Source organism: Bos taurus, chromosome 7 (assembly GCF_002263795.3).
Source record: "Bos taurus isolate L1 Dominette 01449 registration number 42190680 breed Hereford chromosome 7, ARS-UCD2.0, whole genome shotgun sequence".
Lineage (NCBI taxonomy): Eukaryota > Metazoa > Chordata > Mammalia > Artiodactyla > Bovidae > Bos > Bos taurus.
Genome location: NC_037334.1, coordinates 15,297,786 through 15,321,364, shown reverse-complemented (window position 1 = coordinate 15,321,364; position 23,579 = coordinate 15,297,786). Strand labels below are relative to the sequence as shown.

The window sequence follows — 23,579 nt, the reverse complement described above, 5'->3', positions numbered from 1 at the left end:
GTCGGGAATGCCAGGCCCTCCAGATGAGTGGAACAGGGTCCTCCAGGCCGCCCCAGACTGGGCACCACTTTCCAACCGTCCTTAGCAGTCCAGAGGGTCCCTTGGATGGCCCGAGGCTGTCCACACCCCTCCCTCCTCTCCGCTACGGCGGCCACACCCGCCCCCAGACTCCCATTCTCTCCCACGCCCAGGCCCCCTCCCCTCCCACCCAGCCCCCACACCCCCGGCTTCTTCAGAATTCTTGCCTTCCACTCTCGGCCCCCCACTTCCTGCCCACCCTCTCCCAATCTCAGGGCCCTCACTACCCCCCCACTTCCCGCTTCCCTCCGCACTCGGGGCACCTCACCTCTGGCCACCACGCACGCCCTCTTTTCTCTTTCTGCCCTTTGACACCGTTCCTCCACGCCCCTCACTCGGGGGCCCCCCCCCACACCCAGCTCCCTCGGTTCGGCCCCACAGACCCCACATCAGGCCCCCACGGACCAGGGCCCCTCACCCTGGGAACCCCAGGCACCTCACCGCGTCCCTCCCGGCCAGGGTTCCCCCCACCGCGACCGGCCTCGTGCGCAGCCCCCGCGCGCAGCCCGGCCCCGGGGCCCCGCACTCACGGCTGTAGAGGGCGATGCCCGCCGCGTCCGGGCCGGCGCGCACCTCGAGGCGCAGCGCCTGCTGCTCCGCGTGCCGCTGGATCTCGCCGTTCGCGTCGCCGATGGTGAGGAGGCGGGCGCCGGGGAACACGGACACGGCCCCGCAGGGCCCCGTGACACTCGTGCCGGCCGCCCCCGCGCCGCCCACGCCCGGCCCCGCCGCCGCCGCCGTTGCTGCCATCTTAGATCCGGCTCCAGGCCCAGCCACCGCCGCCGCCGCCGCGCCCGGGCCCAGGCCGCCGCCGCCGCTGCCGCCGCCGCCGAGCAGGCCGAGGCCGAGGCCGAGCCGGGCAGCGCCGCCTGCCGGCCACGCGCCGCCTCGCCGCCACCGCCGCTGCGGCCCGGCCACCCTGGCGCAGCGCCCCCTGCAGGCGGCTCTGGGCGCTGGCGGGGAGCACGGTAGGGGGCGGGGCCGGACCCCCTCACCCCGTCCCGCCCCGCGCGAATGGGCGCTGCTTTGTGAGGTGACTCCGCGGCCCAGGAACTGCAGAGTGGGAGCGTACGTCAAGGGTGATGCTCTGCCGCGCGGACACGCCCCTAGATCTAGGGCCCCGCCCCTACCCCGGCGTGGCCCGAACGGCCGGCCGCGCTTTGTAAGACCGTGGAGGAGGCCCAGGAAGGGCGGGGCCCGGAGCTCGGGCCAGGGGGCGGTGCTCGCCTTGAGGACACGCCCTCGGGCCCCGCCCCACGCCGGCGGCCGCGCTGTGAGGTGGCTTTCTGGCCAGGGAAACGGCGGGGGCGGGTCTGACGCCTGAGGCTTGGCTCCGCCCCCGGTCCCGCCCGGCTTTGTGAAGCGGCACGCAGAGGGGCGGGGTCCAACTTCGAAGAGGCCCCGCCCCTATACCGGTCCAGCTCCTCCCTCACCGGGCCTTGCTTTGTGAGGTTCTGCTTTCTTGAGAAGGGCTGGAGTGGCGGGGACAGAACGTAGGACCACGCCCCAGCCTGTGGTCCCACCCCCCAGCACGCCCGCTTGAAGAGCAGTTTGAGCCAGGACTTAGCCCCTGAACCCCATCTTTAACCCCTCTCCGGCACTCAACGGCTCCTCTTTTCCCCTTCCCCCAGTGCCCTCCTCCTCCATTCTGAGGCCCTTCACTGTTTTCTACCCACAAAAAACTGTTGGACCCCCCTTATCCCCTGACCCCCTCATTCACTCTTCCTTCCCCCAGTGATGACTGGCCAGTGAATCCACTACTCCAGGGCCCCATTCTCTTTCAGGGTTTCCAAAGGAGCTTGAGGCCCCTTGCCTCACGTAGATCTCTTCTCCTGACACCCCCATGGCCCTCCCCAGACACCACCCTGACTGCATGCACTTGAGGGGTACTTCTCCCCATCCCCTAGGAATCAGTGATTAGACATCAGAGGTCCTGGGCTTGAAGGACTACACTCCATAGAGACCTTGGGAACAGCTCAAACATTATAATTAATAACTTAGGCATGCCAGCAGGGCACACAGAATATATCCCACCCAGGGGACCCTATGCTCCAAAAATCCAGTCAGGTTGGCCAAATCAGGTGTGATGGGAAGGAGGAAACTGGAGGAGTGTGCGAGGCTCAGATTCATAACAGCCCAGCTAACGGCCAGAAGGGATCCTTCTTTGGTAGGTTGAGAAGCTGGAAATCCTGAGATGCTTCCTTCTTTCCGTCCAGACTCCAGGTCGATGCTTTCACCCCCTCTCCCACTCCTGCTTCTCAGTGAGGAAGATCACAAGGCCAGGGATCCCCTTTGTCTCTTCTGTTCAGTTCCCTGAGAAAGCAGCAGCCAGAAGTCCCCAAAGTAGCTGGAGGGACCTGAGGCCCTACACAGCCTGGCCAGCTCCAAGGGGAGGGCTGAACAGAGGGCACGCAGAGAGAGGGGCTCCCCTAACAGGCCCGGAATGTGCTGAATTCAGGGGGCTCAGGTGAGGAGGACGTGGAGGTGGGCCTCTTCCGGGGTCCAGGTGTCTCAGTGGAGCCTGAAGGAGCATCCAGGTTGGCTGCATCTTCTTCCGAAGTCATTTTCTTTGTCCGTAGAGAGAAAAATAGAGAATGAAGTGATTTGGGATTTCTGGATCTTGGGTTGCCCCATTTTCTGAGGCTGAGACTCCCACAATCCATCAGGTCTCACCTCACTGCCCCCCCTACACACACACACACACACACACACACACACACACATCTGCACACAAACACAGTTGCAGGCCCCTGATCCTGCCCTCTGTCCTGTCTTGCTGTCTACTGAAAAGGGAACCAGACAGCCTGGGTTCAAATCCCAGCTACACCTCTTCCTAGTGGTGTAATCGACCTCTTTATGTCTCAGTTCCCCCTTTTGTACAGTGGGGGAGAGTGGCAGTACCCTTCATCCTGGGGTGGCTATGACTCATAAAGATGAACACCGTATGGCATCATTTCTCTATAAAAATCCAGAACAGGCAAATCCACCAAAGTGACAGAAAGCAGAATGGTGAGTGCCAGGGTCTGAAGTGGGGGAGTTGTTTAATAGGCAAAGAAGTTTGTTGTGTTTTATTTTGGCTGCACCTTGCAGCTTGTGGGATCTTAGTTCCCCATCCAGGGATTAAACCTGGGCCCCGTGCAGTAGAATGGTGAGTCTTAACCACTGGACCACCAGGAACTCCTTGACAGGGTATGTTTTCCAAGATACAATTCTGAGGATGATGATGGTAACAGTCGTACAACAATAGGAATATACTTAATGCCCCAGAACTGTACACTTAAAAATGACTAAAATGGTAAATTTCATTTATATTTTACAATGATTAAAAAAAAAAACTAGAAAAGATCACTAGAACTTACTGTTAAAGAAAAGAGCCATCCGTGCATAACAGTATGGTTAGCATGCTGTCATTTGTGTTAAAAAGTGTGAGGATACAGACTTGCTATTTTTGCCTTTGCTCGCTCGTATGTGCAAGAAGTTCCTAATGGTCGTTTACCTGCATGTGTGTGCGCAGAGTGGAGATCAGTGGGTGCAGAGGGATTAAGAAATAGAAGAGAACTTTATGAATATAGATTATAGATAATTTTTACATTTGGATGTATTTCATAGTCTATATACATTTATATTTAAAGTCTCCAGGACTAGGATACTGAGAAATGTTATTTTTTCCTTGTTTTTTTTTTTTTTTTCCTGTCTTCCCATCGTTTCGTTTTAAATGCCTTTTAAAAGTGGGGAGAGGGAAGCAGAAATCACCAGGCTAGTGCCTTGAGCAGTGTGGCTTCTCAGGGAGGGTTTTAGAACATGCCCTACTCTCCAGGTTTTTCTTAACAGCTTGTTCCCTGAACTGAGACCTCAGAGGGCTGGACAGGTTGGTGCCAAGCGCCTTCCTCCCACCATCTGTATACCAGTGACTGAAGCCAGTCTCCATCTGCTCTGGAGCATCACTGGGTGAGGTGGCCCCTCTCTTGTCTCTCAAGGACTCCGCCACGGCTCCTTCTCCCTCCGCCCACTCATCTACTCTGAAATCAGTGCCGTGTTTCCCATCCTCTGAATCTGACCTGCATCTGTTCGCGCCTTCCACCTCCGCTGCCAGCACGCTGGACCAAACTACCCACTACGTCTGGCGCCTGAACCATCTGAGCTGTCTGCGCCTGGTCCCCAGGCTCTTGTCATCCCACGGCCCCCACAGCTTGTGCTCACTGAAGCCACCAGAGGGCGCTTGTGGGCACGTAGAGTAGGTCACATCTCTCTGTTCCAAACCTTCCAGGGCTCTCACGTCACTTGGGATAAAAGTCAAAGTTCTGCACAGGAACCCCCTCCACTCCTCACTCCTATGCACCACTTCTACTGGGCCGTGTGGAGAACATGCCCTGAGCCTGGATCAATCCTCCACCGCTATCTCCTGCTTGTCACTTATCTCCTAGACCTCCCACATCTCCCATCTGAATGTGTTAGCTTCCTGGGCACCCCCTAGCCAATGTGCTATCGTCTGCCTCCCCCTGTGGATTTAAGAAGCTCAGGGGATGAAGGGTCTCATCTTGTTCTTATCCAGATGCCCAGGAAGGCTATGTCAAACCCATCCAATCCTCCCCCCACCCCTACTTCCTACAGTGGCGCCCCAAGCCAACTGACTGCACCCCTGGCTCCCTCACTACAGTCCCAAAGCATCCATTTATACAAATAGGATTCCTGAGGCCACCTCAAGTGGGACCACCTGCACCCCAGACCTGTACCCATCTCTGCATGGAGAGAAGCTAGCCGGACATTTTTTTGTTTCTGTGTTTGGCCACACGGCAGCTTGCAGGATCTTGTTTCCTAACCAAGGATAGAACCCATGGCCCCTGAAGTGGAAGTGCAAAGTCTAACCACTGGACAGCCAGGGTATTCCCCTAGCTGGACACTGTCTTCATCCATGGTATCCACGGGTCAGATATCTCTAATTTACTGAATAATAATTACCCCAAGGCCACCACAAAATGCAGCTGTGCAGAGGACATCCATAGACCAGGTTTCAAATCCTAGCCGGGATGCTATGTGATCTGGGAGAGCAATGCCTTGCTAAACAGGAGGTGAGGAGCAGGGGTGGGTGTGAAGGTTGAGACCCTCCTCCCGCGAAAGGGAATACATGTCTGGACAACTAAGCTGAAATTCTTGAAACTGAACATGAAAGTGGTCTTTTCTTTATACCAGACTGTCATAAGGCTCCATGACTTCAAAGAAGCCCCCAGGTCGTCTTTTGTTACCATTGTGAGTGCAAAGGCGGTGCGGACAACCAGGGGCCTGCCCACTGCCCCACAAAGCCCTGGACAGCGTGGCTACCTCCAATCCCCTGGAATTTTCCAGAACCAACTCTCAGCTCAAAAACAAGCCCTGCTTAGTGATTCTGGGCTTTTCCCAGGCCCTAGAAGTCCAGAGACAAAGGTCAGCCCAGCCCCCCTGGTAGCCCCCATCTTCCTGTGGTCAGAACAGGAAGCATAAAACTGGATACGAGAAACGGGATGACTTACCATGATGGTAAAGAGGGAGTTGTCGAAGGACATGTCTGGAACAGAGAGAGGAAGACCAGGGTGGGGGCCAGTTCAGATTTCTTGCTCACCCCCCACTTCCCAGGCCCTCCCCATAAGCCCACAGGCCCTAAATCCACCCTGAGGAAGGGCATGGAGTCCATCACCCAGCAATCTCTTTGTCCGCCCACCAGCCCGTTCTGCAGGGTGAAGAGCTGCAAATTGAACTGTGTCCCTCTTCTGCTCAGGCTCTCCCTAGGTGACCTCTGGCTGCCCTCCAGAAAATGGGTGCTTCGTCTCAGCTCCTGCTTTCTCCCCCTATCCTGGGCTCTCCCACTAATTGCCCACCCTTCACCCAGCTACTCCCTGTTCCCCCCTGTAGTTCTCTGATTTAAACACCACTTCCTCTGGGGACCACCCTCCCATCCCAGACAGTGTCCAGCTTGTCATGGGCTGTTTCCCCACTGGAGTGTAGGCTTGTGGACAGAAATCACCTCTGTCTTGGTTATCTCGGGAGCCCTCAGGCTTTAGCACATAGTAGATGCTCAATGAATACGGGAAACAATGAAAGAGGTACAGAGAATGGAGTTTTCTCTGCATAGGGCCCCTTCCTGGGCATCACACCTCACAGGCAGGCTCTCTCTCTGCCCCCCTGGTGGAAGCCAGCAGAACAGCACGTTCTGGACCACAAGTGGGGCTCCAGACAAGACAGTTTCAACTCCCCACCCTCTTGGAGCTGATGGTCCAGTACTGGCGTTGAGTATCATACACCCAAGCATGCAATGATTACTCAGTTGTGTGTCTACTGAGAGCTAAGAAGTATGACAGGGTGCTGGGGGAATGTAAGTAGAAAGAATAGATCCTGCCTAGGGAGTCAGGGAAGGCTTCCTAGAGGAGGTGACCTTTAGATGGAGACCACACAGGGAGGAAAAATATTCTAGGCAGAGAGTGGGATGAGTGAACGGCTTGAGGATAGGGCAGGGAAAGGTAAGAGGTGAAAGCTGTTCGCATCAAAAAGGAAAAAGAGAGAGAGGTGAAAACTGGGAGGAAAAATGAGGGGGGAGGAGGAAGGGAAAGAGGAGGAGCATGTGTTCTGGATTCTAAGGGAAGTGAACAGCTGTAGATGGGGTTCAGCAGCAAGTAGTGAGACCCGATGGCATTTTGAGGCAGTGACTCTGCCCAGGCAAGGGACAGGAACACGGAGGCACAGACCTGTGGTGGCGATGTTAACCCAGCAGGACTCTCGCTCTCTGCAGAGGGATTCGGGAGAAAGTGATGACTTGTCTTAGGCAGGAGGCTCCTTCCAGGTAGCCCTGGCCCTAAACTTGATCCTTCCTCCCCACCCACCTCCTCCCTCGCCCACACCGAAACCCCTCAGATGGAAATATCTTGCAGGAGCCCCACTGGGGCTACTCTGCCACCAGGCAGCAAGGTGTTTGCCCCTCTCTCCAAGAGGAGAAACCGAGGCTGGGGCCAGTATATATTCTGACGCCCAAGAACCAGGGCCACTGTCTACAGGCTACACACTGGGGGCTGCACGACGCGAGGGCACACCCACCCGCCTCCCCCTCACTATGGGTTTCTAGAATGATTGCTTAACACATTTTGGCAAGTGGCAATAAAAGAATGCGAGGAAGGCTCAGTCTCCTCATCTGTTAAAAGGGGTCATTCATAGAGCCTACTTCCAGGGCTGATGCGAGGATAATGTGAACTCAAGGTCCAGAGTGCCCAGCACAGCATGGAGTACAGTGTGGAGCACACCTTAAGCGCTTCCTGCTGCTGCTGCTGCTAAGTCACTTCAGTAGTGTCCGACTCTGTGCAACCCCATAGACGGCAGCCCACCAAGCTCCCCGGTCCCTGGGATTCTCCAGGCAAGAACACTGGAGTGGGTTGCCATTTCCTTCTCCAGTGCATGAAAGTGAAAAGTCAAAGTGAAGTCGCTCAGTCCTGCCCGACTCTTAGCGACCCCATGGACTGCAGCCTACCAGGCTCCTCTGCCCACGGGATTTTCCAGGCAAGAGTACTAGAGTGGGGTGCCATAGTAGCACCTATTTTTATTAACCCGCCCATTGACCAGAGGGTGCTGTTTGAGATGGAGCCCTGTAAGTACCCATCTGCCCCTAGAACCCGGCCAGCTCTTCAATGCCCATCAGAAACTCCTGCCTTGGGACTGAAATTTTTCCCCAAAAAACTACCCTCTGAGGGTCTCCAGGGATGTTCTCACCGTCTCTTGTTCAAGTTTTTTACTTTAACTGGGAACAAACAAACAAAAAGCATTTGTTAGATTTTGGTCGTGGTTACAAAAAGCTAAGAAACCAACAAGGCGTCTTGTACGTTTGCCACCCAGCCTTGCCTTCTCCCCTGGCAAATTTCCCTCTCAACGGGGGAGTTACTGAAGACACTTTTCCCTCCCAATTACATGAGTAATGTATGTTGGTAAAAACTTCAAGCAAGGTACAAAAATGTAAAAAAATTATTTTTAAATGCTGATTTCAGCGGGTGCCAGAGGCTGGGGGAGGGGGAACAGGGGTTGGTATTTATGGGGACAGAGTTACAGTTTAGGAAGATGAAGAGATGGATGGTGGTGATGGTTGTAGAGCAGTAGAAGTTAAAATTTAAAAACTAAACCTTTAAAAAAAAAAGGAATTCCCCAGCGGTTCACTTTCATTGCCAGGTGCTCAGGTTTGACCCCTGGTTGGGGAACTAAGATCCCACGAGCCCCATGGCATGGCCAAAAATATTCAAAAATAAATAATAAAAAGTAAATTAAAAAAAGAGTTAAATGGCAAATTTTACATCATGTATATTTTACCATATATATATGAATTTCCCCTGCCCACCACCACCATTGAAATTCTGAAAGGTTCTTCAGTGCTAAGTGTTTAGAGTAAGAACTCCCAATTGTGTGCCTCTGTGCTCCTAACAATGGATGTGAGTTGGAGTGGATTTTAATGGATTTGCAAGTTCCGGTGAGCCACGCTTTCTCCGCCTGCTGTTACCTTTCCTGATGATCAGGGCAATGATCACCAGTCCAGCGAGGAGGAGAGCGGCTCCAGCCAGGCTCAAGGAGAGTGCCAGGATCCAGGTGGGCACTAGAGGAAGATGGGGAAAAAAGAGATTGGGTAGGCCATGGAATTGTGGGGGTGCAGGGAGAAAGTGGGACTCCTGGCATACATCTGGGCTACCTTTAGAGAGTCAGCCCTCCCCCTATACCCCAGAAACATTTGGTTTAGGTACAGCTAGACCTTGGGGATCTAGCAACTCTGTCTGTCCAGTTAGTATATTCCCTACCCCTGGCTAACCTAATTGGTTCAGGGAGTGGCATGTTGTCCAAGTTGAGCCAATGAAACTAATTTCTGGACTTTGCTAGATTACTGGGAAGAGAGGTTTATTTCTCAGGCCAGCATTGCAAAACCAGCAGGATATACATCTGGAGCTCCAAGGTATACAATTCTGACATGAGAGCGAGAGCCTGCCTAAGAATAAGACACAGAAGAAAGCAGAGCTGAGAAGTGGCACATGATTCCTGACACCGTTGAGCACCTGAATCCAGCCATGATGGAAATCAGTGCCATGAACAAATTTCAGTTCAGTAAACCAACAAATCCCCTTTTGTTGCTGAAGCCAATTTGAGTCCAGTTTTCAGTTACTTGTGGTCTGAAGAGTCTTGCTGGCTGGGTAACGGGGTCAGACAACACCCATTCCCAGCCACATGGTGGACTCTGAGGCCCACACAGAGGTAGCCACAGAAGCATGAATCCCCAGCTCCAGAGTTTATGTCTCTGCAAGAGATCTGGCTGCCCCTCCCTGGAGAGAGGCAAGGAATCTCTCAGGAGAGCCAGGAGGAGATGCCCGGACCCTGGTACAGGTCAGGAATTAGCCAGGAGGGGAGGAGAGGCGCTCACTTGGGTATTCTCAGTGTTAGCCCTTGTTCATTCTTTCATCTGGGGCAGGAGAGCTGTTACCGCCCTACTCTGAGACCACAGGACCAAGGTGAGAGAAGGGGGCCTTTGATAGTGGAACTTGAGGCCGGGGAAGGACACAGAGAGTGTTCTGTCATCACAACCTGTGGGCCTCTGCTGGCTACAGCCTTCTCTCTGCAGCAGGAAAGTTCTGACTGTTGGTGACGCAGGGAGTCTACCCCGAGGCTCCTCCCTCTCTCCCTCCCCTCCCTCCTCCTCCTTGATCCAAAGACCAGGCCCAGCCCCCACTCCTGGAAAGACCAGAGGAAGACATCTTCACTCCCAGGGCTTCAGTCGCACTCAGACAAAAAGTCCGAGTCCGTGCTGCAGCCAAAGGCCCTGCATGATCCTCCTTGCCTCCCCCTGCTCTCATCTCCCAGCCACTTTCCCCTTGCTTGCTATGCTTCAGTCATATGGGGCACCTCCACGCCCCTCAAACACACCAGGCACGCTCCAGCCTCAGGGCCTTTGCACAGCCAGCTTCCTCTGCCTGCAACCGTCCTGCCCCAGACAGCCATGTGGCTGGCTCCTCATCCTTCAGGCTCAAACATCACCTCCTCAGAAAGACCTTCCCTGATCACTCTCCTCTCTGTTTAAAATGACACGCGTGGGAATTCCCTGGTGGTCCAGTGGTTAGGACCCTAGCACTTTCACTGCAAGGGTCTGGGTTCCCTATCTGGTTGGGGAATTAAGATTCTGCAAGCCACATGGCACAACCCAAAAAAAAAAAAAAAAAGATGCCCTTCACCAGGCTGTTATTTCATTCCTATCACTTCCCTTGTCCCCTACTAGCTGACTGAATATTTACAAAACTCCTTATTTATCATCTGATGTCCATTGCCACCCCCTCGTAACGTGCAAGAGGGCAGGGACTTTTGTTTCATTCGCTGCTGAGCCTGCAATGCCAAGGGCGGTGCCTGGTGCATAGCAGGTGCTCATAAATACTGTGGCCAGTAAGGAAAGGGCTGCTAACGTCTGGACTTCAGAGGCCGGTGGAAATCCAGCTCTGCTGCCTGCTGGCTGAGTGACCTGTGCCAGCCTCTTCAGCTCTTGTGCCTCAGTTTCCTTATCTGGAAAATGGGAAGAATGACTGTACCCATTGCATATGGTGAAAGTGAAGTCGCTCAGTCGTGTCCAACTGTTTGCGACCCTGTGGACTGTGGCCTACCAGGCTCCTCCATCCACGGAGGAAAAGAAACTCCTGGCAAATTGGAAGAGTGATGACTCCCAGGAGGAGAGAAGAGTGTCTACAAAGGTTTGGCCATGAAAAGATGGAGCCTAGGCAGTGAGGGCCGATGGGAGGGACTTACCTGGGAAGGAGACGTGCACAGGCTCACTGAGGTTCGACAGCTGGGGTTGCCTATTCTCGCCAAGTACGCTATACTGGCAGCAGAACGGTCCCCCTCGAACCTCCCTGCTGCCACCACTCAGGTTGAAGATGACCCTGAGCTGGTCCTTGGGGGCTTTCAGGAGCTCCACCACCTCCCCATCTTGATACAGCGTGAAATTCGCCCCTGGGAAACCCCTGGGGGCCATGCACGAGATGTGGATGGGGTCCTCTTTACTGCTGGGGTGTGGGGGCACCAGCATGATGGATGGCGCCGGGATCGCCAAGGAGCCTGCAAAGCAAGATAGGGGAGGTTAGGTGCGGGGGTGGTTAGAGCAGAGGCCAGCCTGGCTGTGTGGCCTTGGGCAAATGGCTCACCCTCTCTGGGCCTTGGTTTTTATGTACAACTGGAGGCTAGTTGTCCTTGTGAGTGCATGCTGTCGCTTCAGTCATGTCTGACTCTTTGTGACCCTAGGGACCGTAGCCTGCCAGACTTCTCTCTCCATGGGGTTCTCTAGGCAAGAATACTGGGGTGGGTTGCCATGCCCTGCTCAAGGGGATCTTCCTGACCCAGGGATTGAACCTGTGTCTCCTGCATTGGCAGGCAGGTTCTTTACCACTAGCGCCACCTGGGAAGCCCCTAGTTGTCCCTATCCTACTGCTATGTTGAGAGGATCAAGCGCCCAGCACATGGTGAGAGGTCATGTTGTTGGAGTCATTTTATTATAATAGCCGTGGATGTTGCACAGCATCACAGTTACACTCGTATTACTTCTATCAACAGCACTGACCATGTTTAGGCCCTGTTTAGGCTCTGAGGACAGAGCAGTGGATGAGACAGACGGACAGACAGATGAACAGACAAGACATGCCTGCTGGGGAGCTGACATTCTCAAGGAGACGAGGGTGATAGGGTAGCCAGAGAGGACTTCCCTGAAGACACAGCATGGAAGAGCTGGGAGCAAGCATTCTAGGCAGAGGGACCATCTCAGGCAAAGGCTGGAGGCTGGAAGGGGTGTGGAGTGCTCAAGGAGTCTGGGTGGCAGGAGGTGGGGGTGATCGAGGGGAGAAGGGGAGGGCAGAGTGATTCTGTCTTGTTTCCCAGGCTGTGATGAGGGATACGATTTCAGGGCACGGCTTCCTGCAGGAGGGACCAGTGTCTCCCCAGTGGCCCCAGGTTCCCGCGTGGAGTGTCTGGCTCAGGTGAGGTCAACACAAGCCTTTCCTTATCCAGCTTTCCTCTCACCCTCTCCGACCTACCAGTAGATCCTCCTGCTGCCCCAGTCCCGGGGGTAGAAACCTGCAGAGGCCAAGCAGGGCTGAGTCATGGGGTGTGGGCACTGCTGTCTCCAGTGGGGTGGCATTTCTAATACCTGTGATGTGGGGGGTACTGAGACCCCACAAGAGACGTCCGTGCTCCGCGTGCCCCCCGGCACCTTGGCCAAGGCTCTAGGGCAAATCTGTCAGGGCTCAGCCTCTCCAGCTCCTGCTCATGTGCATGCACCCCTCCCCGCCGCCCCCCAGCAGAGACAAGGTGGTGGATGGAGGGAGCGGAACAGGGTGAGGGGTGGCGCAGGGGCATCAGCTCACCGGCTGCAAACAGCAAGACAATCCAGGGCATCTCTCCTCCCGCGTTTGGTCAGGAAATCTGGCGGAGGCTAGGGTGGCCCACGGCTCGCTGCCAGCTCCTCCTGTGAGGCCAGAGCAGGGAAAGGAGAACCAGGGCTGATTTGAGCCGAGTGTTTCCTCACTGGCAGGAAATTGCACACACACACACTGGGCACCGAAAGGGACTCTCTTCCCTCCCCACCCCTTCCACAGATGCACACCAGAGCCTGGCACCTCACTGCTCCTTGGGGGCCCAGGTTCGGCAGATGGAAGGAAAAGGTGGATGAGATGGTCCAGTATATGTGTGTGTGTGTGTGTGTATTTTTTCCTAACGGCATGAGGAAGTGCAGGGAACGTGGGTTGTATGGGAAACCCAGGCCCAAGTCACAAAAGGTGGCCCAACATGTGCCCAGAAGTTGAAACGTGTAGGGTGGAAGTTGGTAGGGCATGATGATTAGGGCTTGGCCTCTGTGACCTCAGGCAAGGGACAGTCCTTCCTGGCCTTCCTGGCAAGTCCTCCGCTTGCCGCCTGGAAGAATGGGGCTAAGAGTAGCAGACAGTAGCTCCAAAGAATTTATGAGACAAAGTGTTTCGGTTCGTGGAGTGTGAGTGTTCATAGGGTGAGGCCACACAAGCTCCTGTGTCTCAGGAGCTTCACCAGTCAGGTGAAAGCAAACATCAGCTCCAGAATGGAAGAAATGACATTGTTTGCAGCGTAAATTGCCTCCTATTAATAGCCAGGAAATTTCCAAACGTCTGTCTTACCAACCTTGGTTTCTAAACATTTCTGGTCAAGTCTACCAGGCCCACCTGGAAGTTTACACCCAGGAAGGATGCAAGTGTGTAGTTGCCAACATTAAAAAGGATCATTAGAGTGGACTTTTTTCTTTAGATACACAAATCTGACTTCAACCTCAGGATCTTTGCATGTATGCCACCATCCCTGCGTGGAACACAATTCTGTCAACCTGGTCTAATCCCACTTCTCCTTCAGGTCTTAGAGGGTTTTTTTGGCTGTGCTGGGTCTTTGTTGCTGCACAGGCTTTCTCTAGTCGCAGCGAGTGAGAGCTACTCTCTAGTTCTGGTGTGCAAGCTTCTTCCTATGGGGGTTTCTCTTGTGGAGCACAGGTTCTAGGGCATTTGGGCTTCCATAGTTGTGGTGCACAGGCTTAACTGCTCTGCAGCATTTGGGATTTTTCCAGACCAGGGATTGAACCTGTGCTCCTTGTATTGGCAGGCAGTTTCTTAACCACTGGACCACCAGGGAAGTCCATGTCTCAAGTTTAAATGCTAATTTTTAAGGAAATCTTCCCAGATCCCTCTGAGCTTAGAAAAATCCCCTTTCTGAATTCCAGGATAGTACCTTGTAATTTTCTTTGATTGCAACTAGCATGCGTGTATTTTCATGTTTGTCCATTTCATCTACGATATCAAACTCATCACTATAAACCTGTTTAAATTTCCTCGTTTGCTTTTTAATGTCTGTAGGGTTTGTAGTGATGTCTCCTTTTTGATCCCTAATAATAGTAATTTGTGCTTTCTTTCTCTTTTTTTTCCCCTTGATTAGTCTCGCTGGGGGTTATTCAGTTTTTTAATCTTTTTCCAAGTATCAACTTTTGACTTTGTTGTTTTTCCCTATTTTCAGTTTTCTATTTCATTGCTTCGTGGTCTTATCTTTTTTATTGTTTCTTCCAGTTACCATATGCTTAACTGGCACTTCTTTTCCTAACTTCTTTATTTATTTTTGGTTGCACTGTTTTTGTTGCTGCTTGCCAGCTTCCCCTAGTTGTGGCGACTGGGGGGCTACTCTTGGTTGCAGTGAGAGGGCTTCTCACTGTGGTGGCTTCTCTTGTTGCAGAGCATGAGATCTAGGTGCATGTGCTTCAGTAGTTGTGGCTCCTAGACTCCAGAGCACTGGCTCAGTACTTGCGGCACATGGGCTTAGTTGTACAGGCATGTGGAATCTTCCCAGACCAGGGATTGAACTGGTGTCCCCTGCATTGACAGATTCTTATCCACTGTACCACCAGGGAAGTCCGATACTTTTTTCAGTGGCCCAGTATATATCTGCATACAATGTGCACTCAAAATGAAAATACACTTTGCAGTTGCTTGGTGTAATATTCTGTAAATATCAACTAGATTAGGTCAGCATGGTTCATAGAACATGCTTGAGCTTACTGAATTCATCCAGATATCTTCCTCCAGAGTACAGAGACGGAGCCTGTGGTATCTCTTGCAGTTTCCCAATGCCTACATCAGTGCTTGGCACACAGTGAACAATAAATATTTTGGGCTTGTCTGACTTGAAAGCCAACACACGTTCCCTCAGTCTATTTTTGTGGCTCTTTACTGGGTGTGTATGAGACAAGAGTTGGGAGAGATACTTGGTTTATTTATGCCACCAGCTGATTACTGAGTGTCACCAGGGCTCAGAACCATGCTGGGTACCAGGGGTGCCATGATGAATGAAACAGCTCCTGCACTTGGGAGCTCAGAGTTCAGTGAGTCAGACAAGCAGACAGTGACAGTCCGTTTGGTGAAGTGCTATGTTGGAGTTGTCACTGAGGAAGGTTCTTCACTTAGCTTCAGGAAGTTCAAGGAAGGCTTCTGGGAGGAGGTGACATCTGACTCCGAAAGCCTGAGAAGGAGAGGAAAGGAGGGCATTGTAGGTAGAGGGGATAGGGTCTTGGATGTAAGTGAAGACTTCGTCCTGGGAGCATCTAATGTGATGCAGGGATCTATAACCTGGAATTTTGAATTCAGTAACACAGATACACATACCTGTATTGGTCAGCTGTCACACAGATCATGCTCTTAAGAGACAGAACTGAGGAGTCATGAACAGGGTGAAAGGGGAGCAATGAGGGACGGTGACTTCCTACGGTCACTGTTAGCAGCCAGGCCTGAAGTTGCTGGAGGGGGAGTGGTCCTGGAACTTGGAGAGAGCTAGGGTTACGGGCTTTTGTTGAAAGATGCAGACAAAAAAGATAGGAACCAGGGGATAGATACCTAGACCTTCCTTTCCTGAAGCCTTTAGATATCCTGCCAGGGCCAAACTCAACTGGAAAGCAGAGGAAAAGGCAGCCACATTGATCCAGGATGGAGATATCAGCCCTCTAGCCCCTCCACCCCCGCTGTGAAGCAGTACAGAGTATGGTGGAGAACGGTTCTGGTGGGGAAAACAAAACACACTGCCCAGCACACGCTCTTGTAATCTTTTGATTGTAATTTCAAGGGAATCCCTGACCTCCAGAAGCCAGTCGGCCAACTCCCCACGGTCATAAGAACCCTCGGCTAAGATTCTGGGCCAACATTACAAAGGAAAGAGGGGCCTTGTATGAGGGGCTGGTCTGCCCAAGATTCCCATCTCTTCTCTGGCTACTCCTCCCACCCACCCCACCTTCATCCCCTTTCTGCCACTTGAACTCTGAGTGCCTTTGATGTCAGAGAACTGTTTTTTTCTGCTTTCTTCTTCTCCATACTACTTCAAATCTGAAATTCAATGCCACCTCCTTGGGGAAGCTCTCCCCAACTCCACCTAGGTGAAATAAGTCACCTTACCTACCCACCTAGCATTGACTTCTGAGCACCTCTGAGAACCTGAAATCAGTTAGTGGAGCAGCACTGAGATGACAGCTCCCAGGACATTGATAGTGTCTACTCAGTACATGTTGTTGAATACTGGGGGAGAGGGAGGATTTTACTTAATTGAGGGAAAATAAGAATCACCCACTCGTCCCAGCCAACAGTGAAAAAGGTGGGGTTGGTAGCTCTATAGGCCTGTATCTCATCCAAAACATCAACAAATTGAGGAAAAATGGTAAGAATCAATTTTATCTGAATGCGGGAAAACAGCTAAACATTTATGTCAACCAAGGAAATGCAAATCAAGAAGAGGCAACTTGAACGTGGCAGGAAAGCTTTGTGGTGTTTTCCATACCCTTCCTCATCTCCTTGGCCAGCACAGTGGAGGATCTGAAGATAGCCACCTGTGTCCCCAGCATGGGGCCCCGGTTCCATTTCTGAGGGAGCAGAACAGCCCTCATTCTCACACTATTGTGTGTGTGTGTTCTAACATGTCTGGGGGTAACCTGAGGGACTGACTCAGTGTGCTTTAACTCAGAATGTATTTCTAGAAAACACTATAAGGTAAAGGAACAACTCACAGCTCTCTGCTGTACAAGATTACAATGGCGGACAATAACATACATGGCAAAAGCTGGGAGGAAAAGCTGGGGTGAGTTTCTTTGGGTAATTAAGGTACTCAAAAGCACCCATATATACTGGGGAATTTAGGGAGCAGTGTGCATACCCAGGGCAGGACAGATGATCAGGAAAGACTTAAGAAGACCTTACTCTTTCATCTCTGGTCAATTTCTAGGCTTGATGCAAATAGGAAGAGAAGGCTAAGGCAGAGTTATAAATACCCAGATGGAGTATTGATGTGCTACAGCAGAGTTTGGCAAAGAGCAGGAGAGGTTTTTCACTGTTTTCCTTTCTTCCTTTTTCATTCCATAATATATGAATATTATAACTCGACAATAACAACATCCAAGTTTTAAATGGACGAAAGACATGAACAGATATTTTTCCAAAGAAGATACACAAGTGACCAATAAGCACATGAAAGGATGCTCAATATCATTAAGAAAATGCAAATCAAAACCACTATGAACTTTTAGAAGTTCCCTGGTGACCTAGTGGTTAGGATTCTGGGCTTTTCCTGTTGTGGCCAGGGTTCAGGGAACTGAGATCCTGTGGTCAGGGAACTGAGATCCTGCAAGCCATGTGGCATGACAAAACAAAACAAAACAAACCTACCTAGCCACTGAGCTTTCAGCGACTGTAAAATTGAGGAGATCCCAGCTAGGAGAAGGATGTTAGATCTCATTGTCCTCCCAGTCCTAAGACCTTCCCTTGATGCCCCTCAATAAAATGGACTCATCCTCAGAAAGGAAACAAACAAACAAGCTACTATGAGATACCACTTCACATACATCAGAAGGAATATACTAACATTAAAATGGAATATAACAAATGTTGATGAGGATGTAGGAAAATTGGGATGGGACCCTCGTCCATGGTTGGTGGGAATGTAAAATTGTGCAACTTTACTGTGGGAAAGTTTAGCAGTTTTTCAAACAGTTAAGCATAGAATTACCATATGACCCAGCAGCTTCACTCCCAGGTATATACCCCCAGAGAACTGAAGGCAGATACTCAAACAAATACATATACAAACAGGTTCCTAGAGGCACTATTCACAATAGCCAAATTTGGAAACAACCCAAGCATCCAATAGATGGAATGGAATACTACTCAGCTGTAAAAAAAGAAATAGTGATATGATGATAAACCTTAAAAACATTATGCTAAGAAAAACAAGCCAGACACTAATGGTCAAACATCCCATTTACATGAAATATCCAGAATTAGCAAATCCATGGAGGCAGATTGATCACCAGACTGGGGTGAGGAAAGAATGAGGAATAATTGCTGGATGGGTACAGGGATTCCTTCCTGATGAAAATGTTTTGGAAGTGAGTAGAAGTAATGGTTGCACAATATTATGAATATACTAAATGCCACTGAGTTGTTTACTTAAAATGGTTCTTTTTAATGTGAGTTTCCCCTTGTTAAAAAAGAATCCTTAACAAAAATTTATCACCCATTCTCAACTACTTCCAAATGTTCAAGTAGTAACTCTGAATGACAGAAAAACTTGGAACAGTAAGGAACACCCACATACCTTGCAGTGTCCCCCTGCCCTCCTCCTGCAAAAGGAATACCAACCATGACCATACATAAACTTTGACATTACAAAGTGTTACTTCCCCAAGCTCTCCAAATGTGTAGTTGACAGCCACAAGCTGTGTTCAAAGCATAATTATCACCACCTGCCAACCTTTTCAGGCTATCTTGAACAACTCAACACTGCCAATCTGAACATTTTTTCTTATGTTTGGATGGAATTTCCACAGTCCGATTCTCCAATGACATCTTTCTTATCTGTTTGCTTAGGTTGCCTCCAAATTCTCTAAACCAGAATGAGAGATTAATTGGCGGTAGGCCCAAAGCAAGGCGATAAACGTGGAATATAAATTAATGTTTACTGAGGGCCTATGGATGCACCAAGCACTAAATAAACATCATCTTACTTAATCTTCACAATAGCCCAGTCAAGGACTAGATCATCCCGTGAGGCCCAGCAGTGTGATGCCTCAAGTAAAGCATGGGGCATGGTTTGAACTAGGCAATCTGCCTTGAAAGCCCACACTCTGCTTTTCTCTGCTGACGCTAAGCACCTGGGCTGTCGAGTTTGATACCCTTCGCGAGCAGGGTGAGGCCAGGCTCCCGAGCAAACAATATGTAAAAAATGCAGGGAGCTCACTATGGGCCAGGCCTCATCTCAATTATCATCACCTCCGATTTAGAAACAAGGAGACTGATAAAGCGACGGTTCTAAGGCGCCAAGGAATGAAACATTAGGCATCGGACCTGAGGCCAAGCTCTAGGACCAGAGACCGGCTAGAACCCACGTTAATAGAAGTCTCCACCCACCCTAGCTGAGCTTTTTTATACACGAGCCCTACGGGTCGCGTGCAGGCACACGCCCTGCTTCTATTTTCGACACCACCCAGACGGATTCGAACAACAGTAGTCACGCGCGGGGTACTTTGGGAAAACCGCAGGACCTAGCTGCCTCCACCACAGTTGTCTTAACTTTTGCCTGAAGAGGATGTACCATCGTGGTTTTATTTTTGTAATTTTCCCCACAGTTACTGAGGCTAGAAAAGAGGCTTTACAAAGAAAAATCTGTAGAAGATCGAGTGTTTTCAGGCGCATCAGGCATTCATTCAGGCAGCTAGGCTCTCGGGGGGTCCTTCACTCCTGGTTCCGCGGGCTTCGGATAACGGACAGAAGCGGCTGCCAATGAACTCCGCCGAATAGCATAGTGGACAGAGCTATTCCTTAAAGGAACCGCAACCGGTTAGCAGACCAGAGAGTGACCCGGATGATGGCGGCCGGCACGGCCTTAGGCTTGGCCCTGTGGCTACTACTGCCGCCAGTGGGCGTGGGAGGGGCAGGGCCCCCGCCGATCCAGGACGGCGAGTTCACGTTCCTGCTGCCTGCGGGGCGGAAGCAGTGTTTCTATCAGTCCGCGCCGGCCAACGCAAGCCTTGAGACTGAGTACCAGGTACAGGGTCCCGGGTTGGGGAGCGAGCTGAGGCACGGAGACGGGGCGTGGCCAAACCAGAGCATGCTTTGCATACATTGAAGAAGGGAAGGAGGAAGAGCCCTAGCGTAGGCGCACGAGGGCGGAGCCAGGGAGAGGGAGCCTGAGGGGCGGGGACAGCGCGTGGGAGCGGAAGGGGTGGGAATAGAAGGCGGGGCTAGAGTGGGGCAGCGGGGAGGCGGGGCCATCGGGAGAACGAGGGAGCCTGTCAGAAGGCAGGACCGTCGCGAGTGGGCGTGGTCAAAAGGATTGGATCGATTGAGGGAGTTGGGAGGGAAGACCAGGATGCAGTACAAAAAAGGTGTGGTCAATCTGATAATTTCTCGGAGGTTGGGCTAAGTAAAGAAGGCTGGGCTCCGTCGTCTCATTTGGGGTATGGCCAAGTCGGGACGCGATCTCTAGGGGGGGGCGTGGCCGTTTAAAAGAGGGCATCAACTCGGGCGGAGCCGAGGCAAGGGGCGCGCCAGAGGGACGGGAGTGGGGCAAGACTGGCTTGAAGGTGTAGGTGTCAGAACTCAGGTAGACCTCTGGGTGGTGGTCGGTATGGGTCTACGCGGGTCGGTCCAGCCCTGACGTTCTCTGGAAGGTGCCTTTGGCTTAGCCCTAGTCCTCTATCCTGCTCTTACCTGCCCCCCAGGTGATCGGAGGTGCTGGGCTGGACGTGGATTTCAGTCTGGAGAGCCCTCAGGGAGTGCTGCTGGTCAGCGAGTCCCGCAAGGCAGACGGTGTGCACACGTGAGTTAAGTCCCGCTGGCTGTCTGGATTCAGTTACAGCCCTGCCCCTTGCCGGCGGCCTCGGGTTACCACCCTGCCTGCCTCGAAAAGTCCAGCCGGTCGGCCACTCAGGGTCATGTGTGTCTGTATGCCCAGGGTGGAGCCCACGGAGGCCGGGGACTACAAGCTGTGCTTTGACAACTCCTTCAGCACCATCTCGGAGAAGCTGGTGTTCTTTGAACTCATCTTTGACAGCCTGCAGGATGAGGAGGAGGTCGAGGGCTGGGCAGAGGCTGTGGAGCCTGAGGAGATTCTGGAAGTCAAGATGGAGGACATCAAGGTGCGCCCAGGAGAGCTGGGGCCACTCCTTCCAGATCTCTGGCATTGCTCCCTGCCCTCTCACCTTGGCAGGGGTCTGCCTGGGCCTGACCCCACCTTTCCTACATATTGGTGCCTGCGTGCTAAATTGCTTCAGTCCTATCATATCCAACTCTTTGTGACCCTGTGGACTGTAGCCCACCAGGCTCCTCTGTCCATGGGATTCTCCAGGCAAGAATACCGGAGTGGGTTACTGTGCCCTCCTCCAGGGGATCTTCCTGACCCAGGGATCGAACCCACTTCTCTTACATCTCCTGCACTGGCAGGCAGGTTCTTTACCACTAGCCCCACCTGGGAAGCCCCCTACATACTGGTACCCACAACCTAATAACAGTAGAACATTTCTAGGTATAAACCTTTTTCTAAGGGCTTGAATAACTCATGAAGTCTCCACTGTATATGTAGGGAAGAATACTGGATTAGGTAGCCATTCCCTTCTCCAGGGGATCTTCCACACCAGGGATCGAACCCAGTTCTCCCACACTGCAGGCAGATTCTTTACCGTCTGAGCCACCAGGGAAGCCCCCTATATATGGGGAGTGTGCTCTAATTATCCCCCATTTTACAGTTGGGGAAACTGATGAACAGGATGGCTAAGTAATTCTCCTAAGGCCACACAGCCAGCAACAGAGCCAATATTTGAACCCAAGCAATCTGGCTTCACCTACTGCTTTTTATTAATTACTGGTTAGTATGCTCTTCATGCCTAATTGGGCATTCATTTCTTACAACCCTGAGGTTTAATTCGGAGGAGGAAACTGAGGCCCAGAGAGGTTGTTTACTTGTTCATGGTCACACAGCCAGTGAATGGCAGAGGGCTTGAGACTCAGGCAGCCTGGCCACCGAATCTGTGCTCTCAGCTCTCTCACCCACAAACGAAGTCTCACTCCCATCCTGCAGGACAAATCCTTGCCTTTCCCCTCTCTGCCACAGGAGTCCATCGAGACCATGAGGATCCGGCTGGAGCGCAGCATCCAAGTGCTGACTCTGCTGCGAGCCTTTGAGGCACGTGACCGCAACCTGCAAGAAGGCAACCTGGAGCGGGTCAACTTCTGGTCGGCCGTGAATGTGGCCGTGCTGCTGCTGGTGGCCGTGCTGCAAGTCTGCACGCTCAAGCGCTTCTTTCAGGACAAGCGGCCTGTGCCTATGTAGCCTGTTGCCGTGGAAGAACAGGGGAGAGGAGGGGCAGCACGGCGCATGCATGTGAGACTTAGGGGCATCCTTCCCCAATTGTTTCCTACACAAGGGGAGGCTGTGTAGTTCCAGCCCTAAGGGGGGGCACCCACTGTGTCTCCACCCTTTCGGGCCTGGGTGGGGAGCACCGGCTGGCTTGCAGGTGTGGGTCCCTCCAGGAGGAATGGCTCAGTGGCTGCACCTGTTTTCCTAGAAATGGTGCATGGGGGGCACTGCAGGGTTCAAAGGCAACCCTGGGGTTTTCTGGCCCTGCCTCTGTCCCCTGCGGTAACGTGCCTTAGGCAGAGTCTTCCAGTCTGCACCAGCCCTGTGCAGTGCCGGACTAGGCCCAGGAAGCAAACTCCTTGTTCTCTCGCCACTGGCCCTCCAAGTCAGGTCCCGATAGGAGGGGGCTGACTGCTGCGGGATCCTCTGCCTGCCTGCCTTCTCCTGTGGCTCCACCCAAGGCCTGTGCTGCTACTGGGGGTGGCCTGCTGTGCCAGGAGCCAGGGGGAACAAGACTTGGCTGCAGTGTTCTTGCCAGAACAGTCACTTTTATTGACAGGAAGGGGCCTGGCCCCTCAGCCCAGCGGGGAGTGGGCTGGGTGTGAGGTCTGGTTACAGAACTTGGGGAGCGGAGTCTGTAAGACCACCTGGCCCTCCTGCTCTTTGTGCAGGGGCCCCACATGGGGCCAAGGGATGGCCCAGCTCAAGCCTGCATGGGAGCCTCCTGGAACAAAGGGTGGTCTGGGCACCAGAGTCAATAAATTATGGTCAGAAAAAAAATCACAGTGCCTGGTGATTGGGGCTCAGGGACACCAGCCAGGACAGTCCTGCCCCCAAGAGGGCAGCCGGACGGGCGGGAGGGGTCTCCCACGAAGCTCAGAAGAAAGGCCGGGCAGGAGCTGATGGAGGTGGTCGCCTGGGCACAAGAGAAAAAATCAGAAAGCAAAGTTTAACTGTGACCCGGGCTAAGCCAGAAGGCCTGTGCCCCCAAGAGGGTGAAGGGGGAAGCCCTCAGGACTGTGGGGGTGAGGAGGAGCCTGACCAAGGCACAGTATAAGGTGGGCGGCCAAGATACCCTCTCCCTTCAGTAACTCGCACACCTGTCCCAGGTCCCCCATCCTGGCCTGTTATCAGCACTGTGTTAGGGGCTCCAGCCAAGCATCTTGTGTGTGGGGATGGGGTGTGTGTGTGCAGGCTATGTCACTTCAGTCATGCCTGATTCTTTGCAACCCTATGGAATGTAGCCTGCCAGGCTCCTCTGTCCATGGGATTCTCCAGGCAAGGATACTGGAGTGGGTTGCCATGCCCTCCTCCAGGGGATCTTCCTGACCCAGGGATGGAACCGGTCTCTCTTATGTCTCTGGCATTAGCAGGCAGGTTCTTTACCACCAGTGCCACCTGGGAACCACGAGGGGATGGGGGGAGGGGGAATATTTGCTTCTGCTCCTGAGGTGTTTAGGAAAGTAAAAGCTCTCCCCTCTAGTAGAAGTGAACCCTCCTACCTGAGAGCAGAGGCCCTGTGAGTGAGGTATGGGGGGGGGGGCCCGTGGTGGGAGGGACAGGGGCAAGGCCACCCCCCAAGCCTGAAC

General features: G+C 52.7%; 4 protein-coding genes across 12 annotated transcripts in view; 1 reads left to right on the top strand and 3 right to left on the bottom strand.

The window, feature by feature from the left end:
* CARM1 (coactivator associated arginine methyltransferase 1) overlaps positions 1-1,230 on the bottom strand; it is a 43,522-nt gene extending 42,292 nt beyond the window's left edge. The window contains exon 1 of one of the 3 annotated variants that reach the window (XM_024994894.2): positions 609-1,230. In XM_024994894.2, coding sequence (XP_024850662.1) covers positions 609-828 — 220 coding nt within the window. In that variant the 5' untranslated portion in view covers positions 829-1,230. The remainder of the gene's footprint in view (positions 1-608) is intronic. The other 2 variants (XM_024994897.2, XM_024994895.2) reach the window with 2 other exon arrangements.
* An 817-nt stretch (positions 1,231-2,047) lies between these two features.
* Positions 2,048-19,314, bottom strand: C7H19orf38 (chromosome 7 C19orf38 homolog). Of its 5 annotated transcripts, none has more exons than XM_024994899.2 (7): positions 12,462-19,314; positions 10,855-11,163; positions 8,582-8,674; positions 7,807-7,834; positions 6,795-6,832; positions 5,586-5,620; positions 2,048-2,645 (listed from the first exon to the last, which is right to left on the bottom strand). In XM_024994899.2, the coding sequence occupies exons 1-7, from the start codon at positions 12,490-12,492 to the stop codon at positions 2,508-2,510; spliced, it is 672 nt and encodes a 223-aa protein (XP_024850667.1). In that variant the 5' UTR covers positions 12,493-19,314; the 3' UTR covers positions 2,048-2,507. The 5 variants fall into 5 exon arrangements, 2 of the variants coding, with proteins under 2 accessions (XP_024850667.1, XP_024850671.1); XR_009495170.1 differs by having other exon boundaries at positions 2,581-2,645; positions 5,586-6,832; positions 12,462-12,562; positions 13,843-19,314; XR_009495171.1 differs by having other exon boundaries at positions 2,581-2,645; positions 5,586-6,832; positions 12,462-12,562; positions 14,661-19,314.
* Positions 19,315-19,478: 164 nt separating this feature from the next.
* TMED1 (transmembrane p24 trafficking protein 1) lies at positions 19,479-22,770 on the top strand. Its single transcript, NM_001038563.2, is given in 4 exon segments — positions 19,479-19,680; positions 20,357-20,454; positions 20,590-20,773; positions 21,745-22,770. Coding segments are annotated over 4 exon segments (684 nt in total). The 5' UTR covers positions 19,479-19,497; the 3' UTR covers positions 21,964-22,770.
* The window catches only part of DNM2 (dynamin 2), an 89,749-nt gene continuing 88,688 nt past the window's right edge, over positions 22,519-23,579 (bottom strand). For all 3 annotated transcript variants that reach the window (XM_024994111.2, XM_024994105.2, XM_024994110.2), the window contains one exon: positions 22,519-22,906. In XM_024994111.2, the coding sequence (XP_024849879.1) occupies positions 22,867-22,906 (40 nt within the window). In that variant the 3' untranslated portion in view covers positions 22,519-22,866. The remainder of the gene's footprint in view (positions 22,907-23,579) is intronic.